Source organism: Ptychodera flava, chromosome 7 (assembly GCF_041260155.1).
Source record: "Ptychodera flava strain L36383 chromosome 7, AS_Pfla_20210202, whole genome shotgun sequence".
Taxonomy (NCBI): domain Eukaryota; kingdom Metazoa; phylum Hemichordata; class Enteropneusta; family Ptychoderidae; genus Ptychodera; species Ptychodera flava.
The window spans coordinates 22703459-22724930 of NC_091934.1; the positions used below are offsets into that span (position 1 = coordinate 22703459).

At 38.6% G+C, this 21472-nt stretch overlaps 1 protein-coding gene across 3 annotated transcripts; it reads left to right on the forward strand.

The window, feature by feature from the left end:
- The first annotated feature begins 6509 nt into the window (after positions 1 to 6509).
- LOC139137044 (probable cytochrome P450 CYP44) lies at positions 6510 to 21397 on the forward strand. 3 transcript variants are annotated; one of them, XM_070704995.1, is made up of 10 exons: positions 6510 to 6677; positions 13426 to 13663; positions 14274 to 14499; positions 15158 to 15348; positions 15797 to 15998; positions 16965 to 17136; positions 18079 to 18245; positions 19272 to 19350; positions 19837 to 20040; positions 20884 to 21397. In XM_070704995.1, the coding sequence occupies exons 2-10, from the start codon at positions 13432 to 13434 to the stop codon at positions 20992 to 20994; spliced, it is 1584 nt and encodes a 527-aa protein (XP_070561096.1). In that variant the 5' UTR covers positions 6510 to 6677; positions 13426 to 13431; the 3' UTR covers positions 20995 to 21397. The 3 variants fall into 3 exon arrangements, with proteins under 3 accessions (XP_070561096.1, XP_070561094.1, XP_070561095.1); XM_070704993.1 differs by lacking the exon at positions 6510 to 6677 and adding an exon at positions 6701 to 6857; XM_070704994.1 differs by lacking the exon at positions 6510 to 6677 and adding an exon at positions 12344 to 12364.
- Positions 21398 to 21472: the final 75 nt, after the last annotated feature.

Consider the following 21472-nt stretch of genomic DNA (forward strand, 5'->3'; position numbering starts at 1 on the left):
TCATCACGAAGGAAATATACATAGAATATTTACTACAGGCAGAGATTATATATATATATATATATATATATATATATATATATATATATATATATATATATATATATATATATATATAATCACATTCATAGACCCTGTTATTCCCTCAGCTTGACATTACACAAGAGTACAAGAGATCCGTATTCCCCTACTTCTAACGCCAGGAGAATAATACGCTGGGAACCTTTTTCTACTGGTGCCATGAGTTAACGTCGTTTAATTATCGCGTAGATTAAAGTGGAGTTGGTTCTGAGAATTTCGGCGAAACTGGGTAACCATGAACGTATGATGAAAATCTAATATATTGATAACAATAATAATAGCAGTTTCTCTATTTCTCCATATTGTAAAAAAAAATAGATGGCGATCGCTTTCTGCTACTACTGCTTGTCAACAGTGCCGCAAATCGCTGTGACCTGCTGAAATCGTAAGAAAAGGAAGAATCGAATATAATAAAACCCGCAATTAAGGCTGTGAAGCAGCTGATGAAAGTTTTAGCATAGAAAAAGGATTTAACTGAACTTCAAGAGGAGGCTTCATCAAGAAGGTGTAGGGAGGGGGAGGGAGTTTTCTGGTGTTACGCACAGCGACGCGAGTCACGGCCAGAGGTGCGGCCTAAACGTTGGTTGAGACGAAGTGCGTATACATATGTATGACACAAGCGATAGCTATCTGGCTGGAATAAATGGTAAATGACAAATATTAAATGTTTCTTGTTCTCCTTTGATTATGTCATGTTATAGTTTATTATGTTTGTTCCGTTCATAATTATGGCGAAGCTCAAGGCACGTCAAACCTTGCCCTCAATTTCAAAAGAGTTTTTATATGCTGAGAACACGATCGATCCAGCGATCTTCACACTGCATCGTACTCAACGCCATTTTATTTTCACTGGCGCACTAACGTTACACAAATAATCGACAACAATGGTTGACACAACCATTGTTGTTTTACTCAAGTCAAGTTTTATTCATGTCTTGTGACCGAAGTCAAGATTTGACACGATTTTGAAACAGCGTGTACGCAAACACACGACTGCGTTGGACAGTGTTCGACAGTGGTGTACATGGTAAGGCACACCGCAACTCCGTATACAGCATGCATGTAGATTATAAATTTTTGAAGCATATTTGGACGGTTTCACTTTACCTTCACATAAAATATTGCATCTGACGATACTAGACCATCATCCTTTTACCTTGCCTCGATGCGACTGACGGCTATATCCATTCAAATATTGCGGAATATCCGACATAGAAGATAGTTTGGAAATACCACTCGAGTACTCTGACTGGGAGCATGCGTTCGTGACCCTAATCAGCTTGAACCGAGCAACTCCATCCGCCATGCTGACACAATAAAGGTCCAAATTACATTAATTAATTAATTAATGACTGTATTTATTCGGATAAAAATTAGTGTGTGCATGTATGTTATTGGTGTTAAAATTTTTTTTCGTGCATTCGATTGTGTGTGTGTATATATATATATATATGCAATATATATATATATATATATATATATATATATATATATATATATATATATGTGTGTGTGTGTGTGTGTGTGTGTGTGTGTGTGTGTGTGTGTGTGTGTGTAGTCTCCTAGTATTCCCCATTTTAAGGGCTACTGCCACTTTAGGGAAACACTCGTGTTCGATGACGTCAGCTCGTTCAGAATACTGGGAGATTTTATATATATATATATATATATATATATATATATGTATATATATATATATATATATATATATATATATATATATATATATATATATATATATATATATATATATATATATATATATATATATATATAAACGAATTCATGGAAATAAATTTGTAACACCAATCTGGTATCTACTGTCCTGTTTGAATTTTCCTTTGAAATTTTAGCAAATCCACATCGGCAAGACTGTGAGAGTGAATGCCTAGCTATGTGACCACTAAAATCTATACAGTGTATTGGCTAGATCTCTGAAACATACAGAAATACACGAATATAGGCGTACCAAAGATACGTTTATGCTGTAGGAACAACAGTTCAAGAGTTCAAGGATGGTAAGAAAAAGAAACAGACAACAACAATAGCAAAACAGTGACTCTAGAAGAGCGTCGTTTTTAATGTCCCCAAAGAAATTAACCGGACGCAACTTTCAAAGGAGAACAATGGGCCATGATCATCCTCGCATTTAGTTCTTGTTGATAGTGATCATGGCCCATTGTTCTCCTTTGAAAGTTGCGTCCGGTTAATTTCTTTTGGGACATTAAAAACGACGCTCTTCTAGAGTCACTGTTTTGCTATTGTTGTTGTCAGTTTCTTTTTCTTACCATCCTTGAACTCTTGAACTGTTGTTCCTACAGCATAAACGTATCTTTGGTACGCCTATATTCGTGTATTTCTGTATGTTTCAACAAGAACTAAATGCGAGGACTTTGCATTGATAACAGCATTTTGAAGAAACAATAGTGCTGCCCTGCCAAGGCCATTGGTTTGCAAAAGACTTTATTCGAGGAGTAACCGTGTTTATCTGAACCTTTAAGTATCGTCAACACAATATACATTGCAGCGTGTTCAATAGTAAAAGCATGTTCAGTGCTGTACTATGCTTTGTATGCTAATGCCTTAATATCTGGTTTATAAAACTCAAACTTCACCACATCTGATGACGGTTTTATTCGGCAGTGTCTAAAACCTGGACAGGGCTTGTGGACTGGACTCGTCTGTGGACTGGACTCAACAAGTTTAATTATAACACTTATTCACACTGCTGCTGTTGTTGTGTTTGTAGATATAATGGTTTGTAAGAAGTGATACGTTTACTGAAAATGGTTTTCAGACTCAGTACCTTACATGTGATATTGACTCTTTGTTAGTTGTTAGCAACACAACAGACCTACTCTTGCACAGTTAGGTGTATGATGTACGTAACTTGGTTGAAAATTATATGATAGCAGGAATTGTCCAGCTTGAGTGATACATCTCTTAATTTGAAGTCTGTGGTTTTCCCTCGATAACAGATAATTTTTTGGATCCATGTATTGTTGAATTTACTATTTAAATGAAAGGATAACAATTTGCAGTTAAATGTTAAACTCAAATGATATTATGCCAGTGTCCAATATAAAGTTGTCAATTTTAAAATTACAAATATCTCCTCACTACCATTATATTTCTTCCAATTCCATGATTTTCCTGAACCCACAAGGTGGCAGCTTTGAAGCGCTTTGTATATTTAATGACAATAGGAAACAGGTGTACCTTTTTGTTAGCCTGAGTGTCTGCTTTGCAGTTGGTGGCTCCCTTTGCTGCAGAAGATTAAATTTTGTTGGGGAAAACTTTGAGTATAACTGAGTAGATCATGTTGACTGAACAGATGTGCAGCAGGTAGAATAAACAGGTGATAGGATGCACCTGTCTTTTACAGTCATAACCCTCATTTGTAACTGAATATAACAGGAAAAGCAGAGACTCGGGCTAACAGAAAGGGCCACTTGTTTCCCATTTTAGTTGAACAGACCTCAGCACTTCAAACCTACCACCTTGTTAATTCTCTCAAATAAGGGATATATGAAAAACACTAATGGAATGGCAGTCAACAGAAAGCCACTTTTTTCTATGGTAAAATTGACAACGTAGTGAACCCTGGCACAGTATCTATTGACTTTGAACTCTGCAGTATTTTATCTCTTCATTTAACGTGTTACAATAATACATGAGATCCTACAAATTTATCTCTGTTATCGAGGGAAAACCACAGACTCCAAATCAGAGATAGTTCACTCAAACTTGGGTATTCTTGTTGTCATATAAGTTCATATAAACTCGCTTTGTACACCTCGCAAGGCTACTAGTATGTCTATTGTTGCGATAAAAGAGAGTCAATATAATACATACAAGATAGTGAATCTGAAAACCGTTTTGAGGACTCTCATCACTTCCTATCAACCATTAAATGTACCAAGACAACAACAACAACAACAAAAACAGTATTAATTATTTAACTGGCTGAGTCCGGTCCACGAGTCCAGCCTATGAGTCCAGTCCAGTTTTTAGACACTGCCGTTTTATTCGACATTGGTGCAGCGTTTAAATGGGGTAGTCGTCGGAACTCTACGCCAGTGAGGAGACAATCCCCGTTTAACCATCAGGTCAAGACCATAACCAGACACAGGATGTCGGAGATAAACGTCGACCTTTATTACGACTGGTACAAGACTAACACAACTACAACATGGCGATGCGGAGAGAGAGAGAGAAACGCATGCGCATAGCAACTAAATAAAGAGTAAAGAGCCGACGCGAGAGGGCGACATAACAAAGCAACAACACATAGTGGCGTGACCACTTTTTGGCACACAGTCCATGTAGCCGACAATGAGATGCAAATGATATGCGGTCAAGTCTCCTCAACTAACTTTCAGCTGGTTCTTCACTTTCTACTATTTTTTTAGTATTTTTTACAAAGGCACAGACTTATTCTACCTGCAACTTAAAACTGATAGTGATTTTGTAGCTCATTCTTTCCTATTTTTCATAGTTTTTGGTAGCCGGTAACAGACACTTCGTGTTCGTGTCGGCTACATGGACGATCTGCCCACTTTTTTTCCCCTACAAAACAAGTCCGCACGCCTGAAAGAAAAATAAAAAAGAAACTACAAACTACGGTCAACTGCCTCAAGACACAAGGGGGAAACGCGTAGAACTTTGCCGCAAACAACTCAAAGTCAAGGTCAAGTCACTTAAGTGTCATGGGAGCTTGTATTGGCGTGAAGATCATCTGACAGTCCTTGGCATCATTGGAGGTGTCAAGAAGGGACTGCAACCTGAAAGTGCACGTGGTCATGGAACATTGTCGGTACAGGCTGGCTCTGATGAGGAAGGAGGTGGATCTGTCCTCTCCATAATGAGAAATGCCACAGTCCTTACGAAGCAGGTTGTCAAGCGTTGAAAAAGGGGTCCCTTGCCGCTCGTCAGGCTGAAGATGAATGTCACAAAAGTCCAGAAGATGTGCTCCGGTACGCGTATATACGCGGTGGATTGAAATCCATAGTGAAGACGTACGGTTTGCCAGATATGGTCCACTGATGTTGACTTTCTGACTATTGTGTTACAAGAGATGATGGGGCAATAGTTAGCGATCTGACCCAGCATGAGTTCAATGGCCTTGACCTTTTGTAGTGTTGTACGACGTGAAGCAGCAGGGGTGTCTTCGTCATCGTCGTCGCAAAATCCTCTAAGAGGAGAAGACTTGGTTTTGGCTTTCCAAGTGGTGCTCTCTCCCAAGAACAGTGCAAGGTGTAGCTGAGATTTTGGCGCCATCTTTCTGACTTACTCAGGCACCATGCCTTGGAGCGCGGTGGAGGTCCGCCATGTCGAGTGTAGCTTGAGTGTGTCCGAATGTCCGCGTTACCCAGTAATATTATAGTTACTGACTGGTTGTCCACCTATGCGTGAAGTCTAGACGGCTGCTGGTACGGGAAAGGTCGGTTCGAAAAGCTTCATTATTTCGTAAATGGCGTGTAGGTCCGTAAATCGCTGCCGCCACGCCAGTGAGGAGACAATCCCCGTTTAACCATCAGGTCAAGACCACAACCAGACACAGGATGTCGGAGATAAACGTCGACCTTTATTACGACTGGTACAAGACTAACACAACTACAACATGGCGATGCGGAGAGAGAGAGAGAAACGCATGCGCATAGCAACTAAGTAAAGAGTAAAGAGCCGACGCGAGAGGGCGACATAACAAAGCAACAACACATAGTGGCGCTACTCAAAGGTTGCCAGGGACCCTACGATCGATGTAAACACTGTATCAAGGGTACATTGGCGATTGATGAAAGTTAAAACATGTTTGTTAACAATGGATATCGTAAAATTTAAATGTTGCTGCTATGTTGACGTGATGCATCTAGATATCAAACATAAAATACATTGTTTGTAAACAAGAAAGTCGCACACGCGCATTGTCAACGACACCCTCCCTTTAATCAACGTTATTTGTGACCATTGCTTCTTGGACAGCCGCTGTCCCTTGAATCCCAACTTACACTGGCGTTGCCGCTGTGTATGTGAGCACACGGCAGACTTTTTGTTGTTCTCTTTGGTCAGACGAGTGCAATCCTGCGTAATTGGGCCGGCTAGACCAGACCCTACCTTATCACAGACGATAAGGATTACCTATGAATGACGGTACGCAATGACGTAACCACCATATAGTGTGGCCTTGGTGAGAGCCGAACGTAAGTATTTGGAAATGTGCGTGATTGTTGGCAGTTCTCATAACTTCACTCTTTCAAGCCAGTAATTACCGGTTCCTTTGCACAACATTGCTTTATTACAGGAAAATTAAGAAGTTACTTCCGTAAATTTTAAAGAAAAAAGAAATCATGTTTTACCACTGGCAAAATAAAACCCGCGTCTGTGTTGTTCATTTTTGCCTTGACGCTGTCCTTGGTAGCTCATGCACATGCGCAAACGTTCTCGCACGTAAATTCATCAGACAAAAGTTGCGTCCACAGTCTACTGCGAACCTACGGTCATCTGAAGCCTTGTTCACGTGCCTGAAAAGCCCGTTTCGAGGGACATACAGCTGACACTGAGAACTCCAAGGCGAAACTTCAACCGAGAGACAAGTACGTTATACTTTCCAGTTTGATAATATGCTGATGTTTCGATAGAACAGCCTGTACATCAGATAACAAGGCTCACACTATGGATGAAACGCCCACTTCTTTACTTCAGTATACTGTACTGTTGACTGTTCTCCGTACAGGCACCCGTATTAGCTGCACGAGAGCCAACTTCATACAGACGTATGTATGAATTTATGTGTGTGAGTAGTTATAGCTACCACCTCGCCCGTGAGTGAAATTCCTCAGACCCAAAACCTCCAGTGATTATGAATGATATGTATGAACATATGTACGTACATGTACGTATGCATGTGTGTATGCACGTATGGTATGTATGTATGAATGAATGAATGTCTGTATCGATGGATTGGTGGAATGATGATGGAGGGATTGATGGATGGAGTATGTATGTATGTATGTATGTATGTATGTATGTATGTATGTATGTATGTATGTATGTATGTATGTATGTATGTATGTATGTATGTATGTATGTATGTATGTATGTATGTATGTATGTATGTATGTATGTATGTATGTATGTATGTATGTATGTACGTAATACTGCCTACTCACATACCTTGTCTTTATCACGTAAAAATAGTCGCTTGCAGCGTCGTGCACCCTTGAACCATGTTTTTGTTAACAAAACTAACGCAGTAGTGACCTTCATCAATCTCGTTCCTAATATTGGCAGACAATAGAAAGCAGAGGACATTGCGCTTTTTATGTGATATCTGATGTTTACAGCTACCAGACTTTATATAATCGAAATCAGAATTTTGGGCCAGACCTTTGAGTTGATGAACGGTCCGATTTATATGCGATATTTACCTGCGCTTTCGGCAGTTAGAATCGAACTGACGAATCGAACTGATGTCTAGCGTGGCCAATCTATTAGGTGGTAATATCTCCGATAAATACCTGATACATGCCTGCTATTTCACAACTTTTTTGCTGAGACTAGTGTCCTCCAGGATCGATTGAATTTAGGATCAGATTGAAGACGTCGGACTGAGCCAGAACTCAAAAGTGGTGAAATCTCCGATAAGCGTCGCATTTTTACAGACCTAGTGTCCACGTTCGACTAGAGCTGACAACGTCGGGCTGGGTCAGATTTGTAAAGTGGTGAAATCTATGATATATATCGGATAAAATTACATGCGATTTGACAAGCCTAGTATCGTCTAGTCTGACTGACGACGTAGGGTTGAGACAGATCTGTAAGGTAGTGAAATCTCCGATGTATATTTACCAGCGATTTTACAAGTCTTGTATCGTCGAGTATCGAAGTCAGAATCTGACTGACGATGTTGGACTGAGCCAAACAAGATCTGTGTATCGTGTATTTTATTATGTCGGACGATACACAAGGCACGTCATTCAAGTCATTGTCTAGTATTGAGTTAGAATCCATAACTGGCCGATAAATATCGGATAAATATCGGCGATTTCACACACTCAGCGTGGACAGATATTAGGGCACATCGTGTGGATGATCGCCTGGTGTACTAGAGTCCCCAAATCGCCTGTAAATATCGGGTGAGTCTAGTATCAATAGTTTACCCCAAATCGCCGATATGTATTGGGTCGCTTGCGGACTCATTTATGGATATTTATGACGGAGATCTGTGGGAAGTCAAACTTCGATACTGGGCAGTAAGTATGCGACATTTGAAAATGAACAAAGTTACGCCTTCATGAAAAAAGCAATTTTAAATGATGCCTATACTAATGCAGAAAGACACCAGTGTTGTGGAGGTCAAGGTGAACGTTTTTTGTACAACGTTGACTGGCTATACAAATTCCGCCACCGTAGGCGTATACAGATTCCAAAGACTTTGACAAAAACAACAAAAATGGGATAGTCAGAAGCTAGTGGCAGAGGGAGGGAAGGTGGGGAACGCTCGAAGGTCGAAGCCAATTATAGTTAACAGTTAGGTGGCCTCGTCCCAGGACTGTCCCACTCACAGCCTCGAACCAGACCCATCTAAATTACGCCTATTGTTCACTTACATGTAATTTGCACATGTAGGCACCAACAGATATGAAACGCGATGGGTTCAAGACCTTGGAAGTTTATTTTCTGACAGGCGCTACTGTCGTTTACCAAAATTATTCCCGATACTTGTTTTTCTGCAGGCAGGACTATTAACAGGGACGTTGGCATGGCATTTCAGAGGCTGTACTTGCAGAGTCATACTGTATATAAGCTTAGTATCACTGGAAATCGATTTCGGAGAGTTCTGCTGAGTCGTCTTACGATTTACTTTTTAGAGGGCGCAGTCAAGACGATTGTGTTTCTTTTTTGTCATCAAAGGCTTTAGATACTATTTATTTGACTCTGTGGACGGCAGGCAAAGCACACGTATTCCTATCTAACTGCCACCCCATTTTACCTGTGCGAATATGTTTTCTCAAAGGCTGCGAATCTGACTTTCTCAAAACAGTATTTTGACTGACCAGCGTCTCAAAGCGCCAATGGGCTAGGGCCTGTAAATGGCGCCTTGATAAAGAATAAACAGCTGGGCGACCTTCCAACATGTTAACGACCGCGGAGTGAAAGGGGGACCTTGCGAGCGTCTTTTCTGACGCAAACAAGAATTACAGGATTTAGATGCCGTGCAACGCGTGAGTCAAAGGTCATATTCGCAGACTGGCCAAGACGTATCGTCTCGAACATGTGTCAGGCAAATAAAGTTACAAGTTACTTTTTAGCTCACATTTGGTATACCAATTTGAGGTTATCGTATAAGCTGAAGTCGGTGGCGTCTGTATGTATGTGTGTATTACGTCTGTCGACATCATAAACACACGAACCGCTGCACGTTTTAGCTTGGTATTTGGTGTGTGGATGCATCCTGGGCTATTTTGTTCAAATGAACTTTGCATTGCCCAAATTATGCAAATGTTAAAAATGTGAAAATGGTCACAGATGAACAACTCAAGAACCACCGCTTTGATTGCTTTGAAAATTAGTGTGCAAGTACCTTAGATGGTTACAGTTTTATGAATATCGTGAAGATATCTTGAATTTTGTATTTTGCTGAATTTTTTGGTTATCTTTCTCATTTTAAAATAAATGCTCTCAAATTTGGGTTGGATATTTGCAAGGGTGTTACCCTTCTAATTGTTGAAATTACAACACAATTGGCAAAATTACCGTTTTGGGCCAATTTTTGTCATTTTTGGTCAAAAAATCGTAAAAAATCTTTTGTCTTTAAAACGGTTGGACAGACAGCTTTTATATTTGGTATACAGATGCCCAGGGATGACAATAGTTGGATATGTGGAAATTGTCCCGAAATATGCAAATTTGTATTTAAAGGCAATTTTGTCATTTTCGTTCAAGAAAACGTATTTTAAGGCAATTTTGTCACTTTTGGCCAAGAACATTTGTTCTCAGAAACTACTTGTCTGATAGCTTTGTAATTTGGAACAAAAGTCCCAAAGGATGTTATTAGTTAGATAAATCTTCTGCTCCAGGAAACTGCGAAATTTGTATAATTTAGGTAATGTTCTCAGTCCCTGACCTTAAATGACCTATACCAATTACCAACCCAGGATATGTTGTGAGACTGTGGATAAGGCTGAGAACATAATTTTGTCCTATTTGGTAGTATCAATTTTGTAGTGAAATTTGATCCAGAAAACAAAGCTGAGGTTTGATTTTCCATTGCAGACCAATTTTGCAACTTTTCTATGTAAGACACTTGAATTTTGACTTTACTGCGTCTACACTTGCTGACTCTGCTGGAAGAGCCCTGGGTGCCATAATGTCTAAATTTTCCCTCCTTAAAGACATGGGGTTTGGTACATACTCGCATTTATTTAATGTAGGAGTTGTTCCCATTATGGATTATTGTAGTGGAGTATGGGGCTTTAAGAAATTCAGGTGCTGCGATTCAGTCCAAAGTAGAGCGATTCGTTTCTACCTTGGGGGTTTATCGCTTTCACGCCATTACTGGAGATACGGGATGGGCCTCTTCACGGGAGAGACGGAAGTTGAATATGATAAGAATGTGGAACAGGTTACTTGTGATGCCTGATAACAGGCTCACGAAGAAAGTGTTCATTTGGGATCTTAACATTAATAATAATAACTGGTCCTCAGAGGTTTATGATGTTTTCAATGAATTAGGGAGGGCTGTCATATTTGATTCTGTCGTATCATGTAATTTGTCTATGGTAAAGGACCTATTATATAATCACACTAAACGGGAATGGGCTAGCTCTGTACAGAGCAAACCCAAGCTACGTACGTACGTAACTTTTAAAGAGACCTATGGCCCTGAAGAGTACCTTAAGGTAAATCTATGTCGGATCCAGAGGTCTCTCATTGCTCAGTTGAGATCAGGTACCCTCCCCTTGCGTATTGAAACGGGTAGATTCAAGACCTAGACGTAGAAGACAGAATTTGTGAATTTGTGATTTGCGTACCCCAGAAACGAAAACGCATTTTCTGTTTTACTGTAAGGCATATGACCATCATCGTAGAATATTATTTGACAAAATTATAGAAAAATCAGCAAACTTCAGTGACTTATCAGACCCTGAAAAGTTAAAGTTCTTATTTACAAATTGTTGTAGACCGTAACACGCTTTGTTGAAGCAGCTTATACTGTCAGGAAAACATTTTTGTATCACCAGTGCTAATTTATTGTACTTTACTGCTTTGAAGTGACCTGTAAGCCCGTGTGGGCTGGTTGCACGTATTCTATTTTTACAGTTTTGCATTTTGTATTTTGTCTCAGTTGCAGCGGAGAGCTGCGAGTGCAAATGTCACTATAATAAATATCCATACCGTAAGACACACAAGAACTGATAAGAAAGTTGGATCCAGGATAATTCCAGACGTCATAATCATCCCCATAGTGGAAGGCATTTCACTATCTGTAACTAACTTAAGTGATGTTTACATTCGAATGACAGCACTGGTAGCATTTAAAAAATCCCCAAAATTGTAAATAACTCACCTTCTTTACATTTCCTGTCATCTGGCCAATGTGAGCTCTATGTAAAAAAAGGTCAATATCAAGGGGTGGAAAATTTTATATCCGTAGGGGGAGGGGGTATAAAAGATTGATGAGGTAGCACTAATCTTTTTACCTGATTCTTTGTACATTATTTTTCCCCACTTTCCCATTTTTTCTTTTTGTCAAGCCTTCTCTGGCTAATTTTTTTATTGACATTTGCTTATATATGTAAGATCTGCTTGGTCCATTGCGATAGAAGTTGATATACATGTTTCTAAAGTTGACCTCCAGTACCTAAGTTGCAGACCTTATTTGCATTTGTCATTCTTGTTTTTCTGGCTGTACTCTGTATAAACCATTGTCATAACATCAACATAGAATTTTGCTGCACTGAACAGATAGAAACAACATTTATTGTTGATCTAATTGGTACCCATACTAGTATGTACCAATTCCGATCACATGTATATATGTGAGCGACACCATATCATTGGCGGTATTTTAAGGATTTCAGTCTGACCACGGATCGTGACATGACAAGCGCTCAAGGCCTGCCCAAGGGAAATACATGCGTGGCATTGTTTGTGAAGCAAGTAATTCTGAGTGGAATTGATGGAGACACAGAGACGGCGGCCCTGTTTCTTCAAACTTAGTGAGCGATGCACTCTGCGATACGCCCATGTCATGATGCATATACACTAAGTATTAAAGGTATACTGTCACCTATTCCAATTTTGCCACAGTTACCATGGAAAGAGAAAATCTAACCAATCACAGATTTTAAGCGGGTGGCCATTTTTTAAAAGCAGCGCCCTCGCATGGGCATTTTGAATATCAAGGAACGCCCCTTTGACCATATATTGGCATATTTAGATTACAGGCGACTGTATACCTTTAGAGTGATTAATTCAGGCTGTGATATAGCCGGTTTGGTGGGAAAGAAAATGAGTGTGCTTGACTTTGATTGGTCAGAGATGAATCACGTCAGAAAGAATTAGAAATACGTGTAACAGGAAAGAACTGACAAGATAGTGATATCTGTCTTCGTTGTTAAGGAATATAATAAGTAGCTATCTCTGCGTAACATTTCTAAGCAATACATGTTATTTGAACATTTCCACCGAAAGTGCGTCAAATATGCTAAATTTAGTCACATATCAATGAACATTACAGTGCCAAATTTCACTTTCCGTTAATCAGTCCGGGGGGACGTAATTAAATCGGACTCCATTTTGCCTTTGTGCGTGATTTGGCTGATCGTACCGGAAGTCACTCCGAGCATGTCACTGAGCGCGTAGTAGCCAATATCTTCTGAACGCGAAATGAACTGAAACAGAAAAAGAGCGCGGTCGCCATGCCGACAGGCAATGTGCAGCCGCTCTCATTCTTATTATGACGAATCTTATCGAATGATATCTGGTCCGGGTATCTGGTATACACAATTGCATCTTCCGGTATGTCCACGTACAACGTGTATGTCAAAAGCAGGGTAATTTGTTTCGCTGAATTAATAATCTTCTTGAAGTCCAGGTGGCGCTGTTTTTGTCCGCTTTTGACAACTAACTCTAAATCATATCTTGTTGTGCTTTTAATGTGGAACAGTCAGCCACACTCCGACCGCAAATTTAAACAGCGCCCGCATGTGGCACGTCAGTAGAAATAATCACAAAGAGTTTTTCAAGAATGAAAGTCAAATAGTGACGTCAGTCGATAATATTTATTTTCTGCTGTTGCAAACATTGAGCATTTAATTTCAAATCTCATCCCTGCAGGAACTTATGATGCAGACGACAAGAATGGGCGCGGAGAGACTGTTGCTGGCAACGTTGCGGCGACCATTGGATCGAGGCAAATGCCCCGTAACCAAGTGCAAGAAAAGTACCATGGCTGCCACAGCGACGCACGGCAGTGAAGGTGACACAGACCTGATAAAACCGCGCCCCTTTGAAGAAATACCGGGACCGAGATTTTTGCCGTTTTTGGGAACACTTCTTGACTACTCGCCTTTAGGTAATAAAAGTGCCCAATTCCTCTATTTCCTCGTAACTCGTCTTAAAGAGCAATAAAAATAGAATTCCATTGTTACGGCTAAATCGACGACCATTTGTGCATCACACTAGTTATCTAGCTATTTTGACGGTCTGTTCTTCATAAAGTATCACAATCACACTTTACGGGATATACTCGTATGGTTCAACAGCCAAAAGAAACTATGTTTAGGTAATAGATGCATTTATATATATATTATATATATATATTATATATATATATATATATATATATATATATATATATATATATATATATATATATATATATATGTGTGTGTGTGTGTGTGTGTATACATTTGTGTGTGTGATAAATGATATACGTATATGTATTTAAATATTTAATATGTGTACATAGATGTATGTATATAAGCATGGGTATGAGAGAGAGTAGAGAAGAGAGAGAGAGAGAGAGAGAGAGAGAGAGAGAGAGAGAGAGAGAGAGAGAGAGAGAGAGAGAGAGAGAGAGAGAGAGAGAGAGAGAGAGAGAGAGAGAGAGTTTTAAACGACCTTGGTATTTCTCCCCGAAGCCCTCGTGTCGTATTAACATATTTAATTGCTTTTATATATAGGTCCTTATCAGGTAGAGAGAATAATCGAGGCCTCGCTTGATAGATATCGAAAATACGGTAAAATTTGGATGGAGAGCATTGGAGTAAGACCCACTGTAAACGTTGTTGATCCTCATGACGTCGAGACCATTTTTAAACATGACGGTAAAACTCCAATTCGTATGGACATAGATCCAATGATTATGGCCAGGGAAAAGTACAAGAGAAGCATAGGAGTTGGGAATATGTGAGTGTGTCTTCATAATCGTCATACACTTCAAGTTACTTTGAATTTAAATCTCGCCACATAACGGTAAATAGCTCAGAACTTTTGTCCTGTGCTAAGGGGTTAAACTAAACGATCTCGAAATGCGTTGTGGGCTAAAAGTCGACTTCTAACCATAGCAAGAGTTTGAGATAGCGATTTGATAAGTACTTTTAACACATCTTCGATGGCTTTCACTGCAAAAAATTTGTTTGTGAAACTAGCGCCAAACTTTTTCATCTTTTCATCATTTTAGGAATTTCTGGTATGAAATTCCTGTATAACCTCAAACTTCACTTTGACTTTTGTAATCTTATGTATTTTAGCTGTAGAAATCCGCCATGTTGAAAATTGATCGACTGACCGAGACTTCTATGACTAATGTACGTGGCAAAATTGTATTTAAAGTATCGTGAATTGTATATAATTTTGTTATATATGTAAATTTATTTTTGTTCATTAATATCTTTTCAGTCGGTTCTTTTTGGCTATCCAGCAAGCTCATTTGCTTCCATTGCGACCCTCTTGCTCCCCTATCTCAACGACGACAGGGACAATGTTATGAGCAGACAGAACGACGAACAGACATACAGACTTACACACACACAGTTTCTGAGTTATCAACAGCATTGTTTTCCAGGCAAGGCAAAGAGTGGCGCCGTGTCAGACGATCTGTCCAACCATTCGTGATGAGGCCAAAATCTCTCGCTACATGTGTACCAGTTCTGGATGAAATATGTAATGACTTTGTCTCCATCATCAAAAGACGACGACTTGAGGATGGCGAAGTGCCCGATTTCCAAAATGAAATATACAAATGGTCCCTTGAGTGTAAGTGACAACCATCATCTATAGTTTAATTTTTATCCCAAACCTTCGTTTAACATGGTGGAGTTCTATATGCCAGAACATATGTGTATGTATGTATGTATGTATGTATGTATGTATGTATGTATGTATGTATGTATGTATGTATGTATGTATGTATGTATGTATGCTTGCACGCACCACTTACCACCTACCTACCCAATCCGCAATGTGTACATGTTACGTTCATACATACATACATACATACATACATACATACATACATACATACATACATACATACATACATACATACATACATACACACACACATACATAAAAGTACGCGTATTCGTGGATACATAATCATGCCGAAAACAATCGACATCGACAGTTTTGTCGTCGGCTTGCGAAATGAATACCGATGACGGCACATTTTAAGCACATCTCTCATTGGCTTATCTTTATACAGCCGTCTGCAGCGTCGTGATGGATACTCGCTTAGGCTGTCTGGAGAAGAACCTCGACTCGAACTCGGAAGCACAGCTTATGATCGATGCCACCGGTGATTTCTTCACTTACCTGAACAAACTGGTATTTGGCTTTCCGCTGTACAAGTTCATCAGCACGCCCAGCTGGAGGAAGTTTCTGAAAAGCCAAGATATTATGTTTAGGTCGGTGATAGACTATGTCTTCCTGTATATTGTCTTGTCCTTTCTGGGAAAACAACTCCATGCTTTAGAACGGGGATATACGGTCTTTGGCGAACAAAGATGTGTGCGTATTTCTCGGGAACCCGCCAATCAGTACCATACTTCAGAGCCTGTCGGTCCTATATTATACTAGTGAAAATAACGTCTAACAAATTTCATAAAGTCTTGCGCTCTTCGACTGGTCGGACAAAGAAAACATTGTTATAAGTCTTGGTCAATTTTCGACGCTTATTTTATTCTATTCCTAGCGAAATGTGTTCGATTCCTTTTGTTTCCCTTTTAAAAGATTACATTGAAACGATGAGCATTTACGTGTAAATATAGCGACGCTTTTTGATCTTCAAATATCGTGTGGTCACCCACAAACGATGAACTGAACATTCAAATTGTTCAGAGCACGGTCCCTCCAGAGTAAGGAGGTTGGTAAATTTCCCGGCATCCTGCAGTTTTTAAGGTAGTATGCGCCTCGAAAGTGAAAGACTTAATTTTGCTCAAACTTTCCTCAAGGTATCTTTCAGCTATCCTCTTTCAAAGTCACGAATAAAAATTTGGGGTCACGGGTGCAAATTTTGTACTTGAGAAACAAATTACCAAAGATTTACCGATATCTGAAATTTAAAATGGCCGCCATCCCTGTGTTAACTCTATGGGGAAAAATAAAATGTTCGATTTTCGAAAACTAAAACGGTGAAAAGTTTTCTTACAACAAGAGCTTTTAAATGGACTCCCCACAAGTGGTGGATCGGAAAAAAATTGTCAATGTTTGAGAGTCCTAGAATATGTCCCCGGGGCGCCCTCTACCTTGATGATCATGGAAGCTTTAAGTATGGTCAAAGATAGCGTGGAGCATATAGGGTTATCAACAAACATCCGAATACAGACATAGTAACGTGCGGCATTTTTATCTCTTTTGATATTCTTGTGCAGGACTGCTCAAAAATACGTCGATGAGACCATCGCCCGCGTGAAAGCCCTGGAGGAGAAAGGCGAACTTGGCAACGAAGCGAGTCTACTGGTGTCACTGCTCGCTAGAGAAGAATTGACTTACAAAGAAATGATAGTCATGCCGGTTGAGCTGATTGGCGGAGGAATAGACACAGTAAGTGCAGTCATGTCACCACGGGATTTGTTTCCCATATTTATCGCTACAAATATATTATTCTGTATACTTTAAAGGGATATGAAATAGTTGCATACTTTTCTTAACACGTTGTTTTTGAATCGATAATTTTGTTGACGCTAACTTTCAGTATCCATTTACTTTGAAGTCATTTGTCTTTATAACGTTTCCGCTATGTAACAGTGATCAACAAAAAGATTCTGATGAAAGATATACCGAAGGTATTCTCGCTATCTCTAATTTACCTTAGCCTGCTCCAAATCAGCGTCGCATCGCTCGACATTGAATTCCACTCATTTTGAAAAGGTAATATTTGACTTGGCAGAAGATCAGTCTGCCGTCAACGTGAAAATAATGTCAACATATCTGTATATAAGTAAAGTAGACAATAGATATGGTAATTGATTCTAAAAGCTCAGAATTCAAAGCAGAAAGAAAGAAAGAAACAACAAGAAAAATTCATGGCGCATCCTTCACTTTCAAGTCTAACTACTTTTGTTCATTTTGCATAAAAATCATAAATTTATCAATAAACTAAAAGTATAAAAACAAACAGCATTTCAATTGCATTACACGCAGAATGCACGTCGCCATTCCATCCTCACAGTCAGAGCGCCCTCAAGCGTGAACGCTCCAATTGTTTCACCGTTCGTAAATCACAGTATAGGGAGACAGGGCGATGTTGTGAAATAGTTTTCATGGAAAGTCACGATTCTCTTAATGTCATAGTAATTTATGTACCCTTTATTTGAGAAGCCATCTATTTTTGGTCTGAATTGTCTCACAAAATTTACGAAACACCTCTCATGTTTAATTCTTTGAAAACATTATTGTCTTCCATTTACATATTTAATGTAAACATTGTCAGTTAATTCACGCCCCATATTTGCTCATCCAGTATCGGTCCTTATCTCTCCATAGACGTCAAACTCCTTGGTGTTCAACCTCTACAATCTTGCTACGAATCCGGACAAACAGGAGAAGCTATACGAGGAGATCATGTCGGTGGTGCCGAGTTCTGGTGAAATCACCGCGGAAGCACTCAATAAAATGACCTTCCTTAAAGGGTGTATTAAAGAAACGTTCAGGTGAAGCATCTGTGAGTCCGGAAGAGTTCGTAGGTCACGTGTTGTTGTCTCTGTGTAGCCACTCATACATCATCTCGTGTTATAATGCTGTACGTTCAGTGTCGAAAACGGCAGACAAAATTTTAAAAAGGGGGACATTTTGGACTTTCAAACTTTCACAATGCAATTCGGTCTGCTACATGTGGAGGCTCATTTTGAAAGTTTTCACAAGTTTAGTTTTTGTGAAAATCGATATTATATTTTATCGGGAATGGCGGCCATTTTGAATTTAAAGTGTCGGTACCTATTGGATAATTTGTTTCTCCAGTACCAAATTTTGCAAGGTGGCCCCTTAAACTTTTGCTAAAACTTTCCTTAATGAAACTTCTGACAATTTTCTTACCAAACAAAGAATAAAAACCAGGGGTCACCCTGCAAAGTTTGGTACTAGAGAGACAAATTTACCTAAGATTTCCCGATAGGTCTATTTGAAATTCAAAATGGCTGCCATCCCTGTGTTATTAATAAGTTTATGGGGAAAATAAAATTTTCGATTTTCGAAAAAAACTAATACAATGAAAAATTTTCTCACACCAAGAGCTTTAAAATGAACCCCCACAAGTGGTAGATCAGAAAAGAATTATTAGAATTTGAAAGCCCGAATATCTGTCCCCAAGGCGCGTTCTACAATATAAATTCGATGACAACGACGCACTACAAATGATGATGTCCGCTGTTGCTGCGCTGCAGTCATGTTATTGTGAGCTGTACATTAAATATGAAAAACTGATTTCAACAAAACGCCAAACATTTATATAACAATACAGGGGTACATCTGCAAAACAAACAGGGAAATGATCATATTGTCAGAATAATGTTTTCGACTCGATCATGGTCGGCTTGATAACGATAGACATAAGTTAATAGTGATTTTGTTCGTGGTAGTGGTGGCGGTGAAAATGATGATCATGATATTCTTGCTGTTGATGCGTGTTGCCGTGTTTCTAGTTATTGCTCTCCAGAGTTCGGTAATCTCCCTTTTTTTAGAATTTTTCCAGGGGGATTGGGTGTTAATCGAATCACGAGTAAAGACATGGTTCTTGGCGGTTACCACATACCAGCAGGGGTAAGATAAATCATTTACTTCAGTAAATAAAAAATTCCCTCTTACGTTTAGTCTGCACATTTCTTCGACGATTGCTGTGTCACATTCGAATGACGTATACTGAAATCTGTTAGTTTCAGAGTGATACTATACTGTTAAGCAGTCGCTGTGTACTACGTCATGAGAGAGAGAGAGAGAGAGAGAGAGAGAGAGAGAGAGAGAGAGAGAGAGAGAGAGAGAGCCTATAGCTTAGTCAATGATGACCAGTTACTAATTTTGAACGAAGTCGTCGAGAGCCTGGAAACGACTCGGTGGGAAGACGCCTGTATGGTCCCTTTGTTATTGTTTTTTTGAACTCCCATCGTTTACTGCAACGTTGACAAGACAGTACGCTTCAATAAAAAGTCAGAAAAATACGTTTGTTCATTAGCCGTGTCAGTTTGTTTTCCGGCATAAATATTGAATCAGAAGGAAAACTTTAGCTTTCTGGCGTGTTCTCCCTTGTAGACTATGGTGATGTCCAACAACATCGCGGGACTATTAGAGGAATATTTTCCTGAGCCAGAAAAATTCATTCCGGAAAGATGGATCCGTGGGCATGACATGCAGACTGACGTGAATCCATTCATATTGCTACCGTTTGGACATGGAGCAAGGATGTGCCTGGGAAGACGTGTGGCTGAAGAAGAATTGAAAACTGTCATGGCAAAGGTACACAACACACACTCACACATACACACACACGTATGTGTGTGTATATATATATATATATATATATATATATATATATATATATATATATATATATATATATATATATTACTTAATACATTACAGATTTACAACGATTGTAAGATTTATATATATATATATATATATATATATATATATATATGTATATATACAATAAGACAAATAACACATTACAGATTTACGATTGTAAGATATATAATATATAATATATGTATATATAATATATATATAAATATATATATATATATATATATATATAAATATATATATATATATATATATATATATATATATATATATATATATATATATATTACCGCCCAGCAGAAAATTCATTGAGCACTATACTTTGCCTGCATTGACAAGCAATCCATTTCGATATATATATATATATATATATAATATATTATATATATATATATATATATATATATATATATATATGTATACAATAAAACAATTAATACATCAGAGATTTAAAACGATTGTAAGATACATAAAACGTTAGTAATACATACTATTACTTTGTACTAGAAGTAATCTGTGATATTGTTTATAACGCTCTGCTTTTGGCATCTAGCACTACAATATCCTACGAAGACATCTATATATTTTGATGTCTGTGTGTGTATGTATATATATATATATATATATATATATATATATATATATATATATATATATATATATATATATATATATATATATGTATGTGTATATATATATATTGCTACATAATGGTGATTGGGACAATTAATAACCAGGAAGTGAATGTATAATTTTCTGATTTCATTTATACAGCTGGTACAACACTTCCGGCTGGAATGGAAGCATGGCCCGATGGGAATGGTATTTCGGATCCTCCATGCACCCGACAAGCCTGCAAGATTCAACTTCATTGATAGAAAATAAGGCCTTTGTTCATGCCTTTGCGTAAACAAGTCCCCCCCTCGCTCTTTGAAAAATGGCTAAGACTCCTGGTCGAATTCTAATATATACACTTCAATTTTATTTGGCACAGAATAGAGAAGATCGGTTTTTTAGAATAATGATAAGAGACATTCTATCGTATGTGGTAAAGACTTATCGGGCAAAACAATGATCAGGCAAAGTCTATATTTAGTAAATAGTGTAATTTGGTACCACTAATTTTGTTCTGAGGTTACATATACTCGACGATTGAACACTGGCACACCCTTGAATTTTTTCTGTTTTCTGTGTAAAGGTTTCTCTACCGATGTTCATATTGAATATGTTTGAAATGAAATGCAAAATTGCCTGGAACTCATTACAATAAACAAAAAATAACACGTAATTAGACGTCCTGGTCAATTCATTAAAATTTCTATATAACAGAGCTATTGGAATCGAACGATCAGTTGACGATGGG

Excerpts from the sequence above, each read along its gene's own strand:
- LOC139137044 (XM_070704995.1), top strand. The coding sequence starts at position 13,432 with ATGATGCAGACGACAAGAATGGGCGCGGAGAGACTGTTGCTGGCAACG. Across the intron at positions 13,664-14,273 it reads TCTTGACTACTCGCCTTTAG|GTCCTTATCAGGTAGAGAGA; the intron begins GTAATAAAAGTG and ends TTTTATATATAG. Across the intron at positions 17,137-18,078 it reads TTGGCGGAGGAATAGACACA|ACGTCAAACTCCTTGGTGTT; the intron begins GTAAGTGCAGTC and ends ATCTCTCCATAG.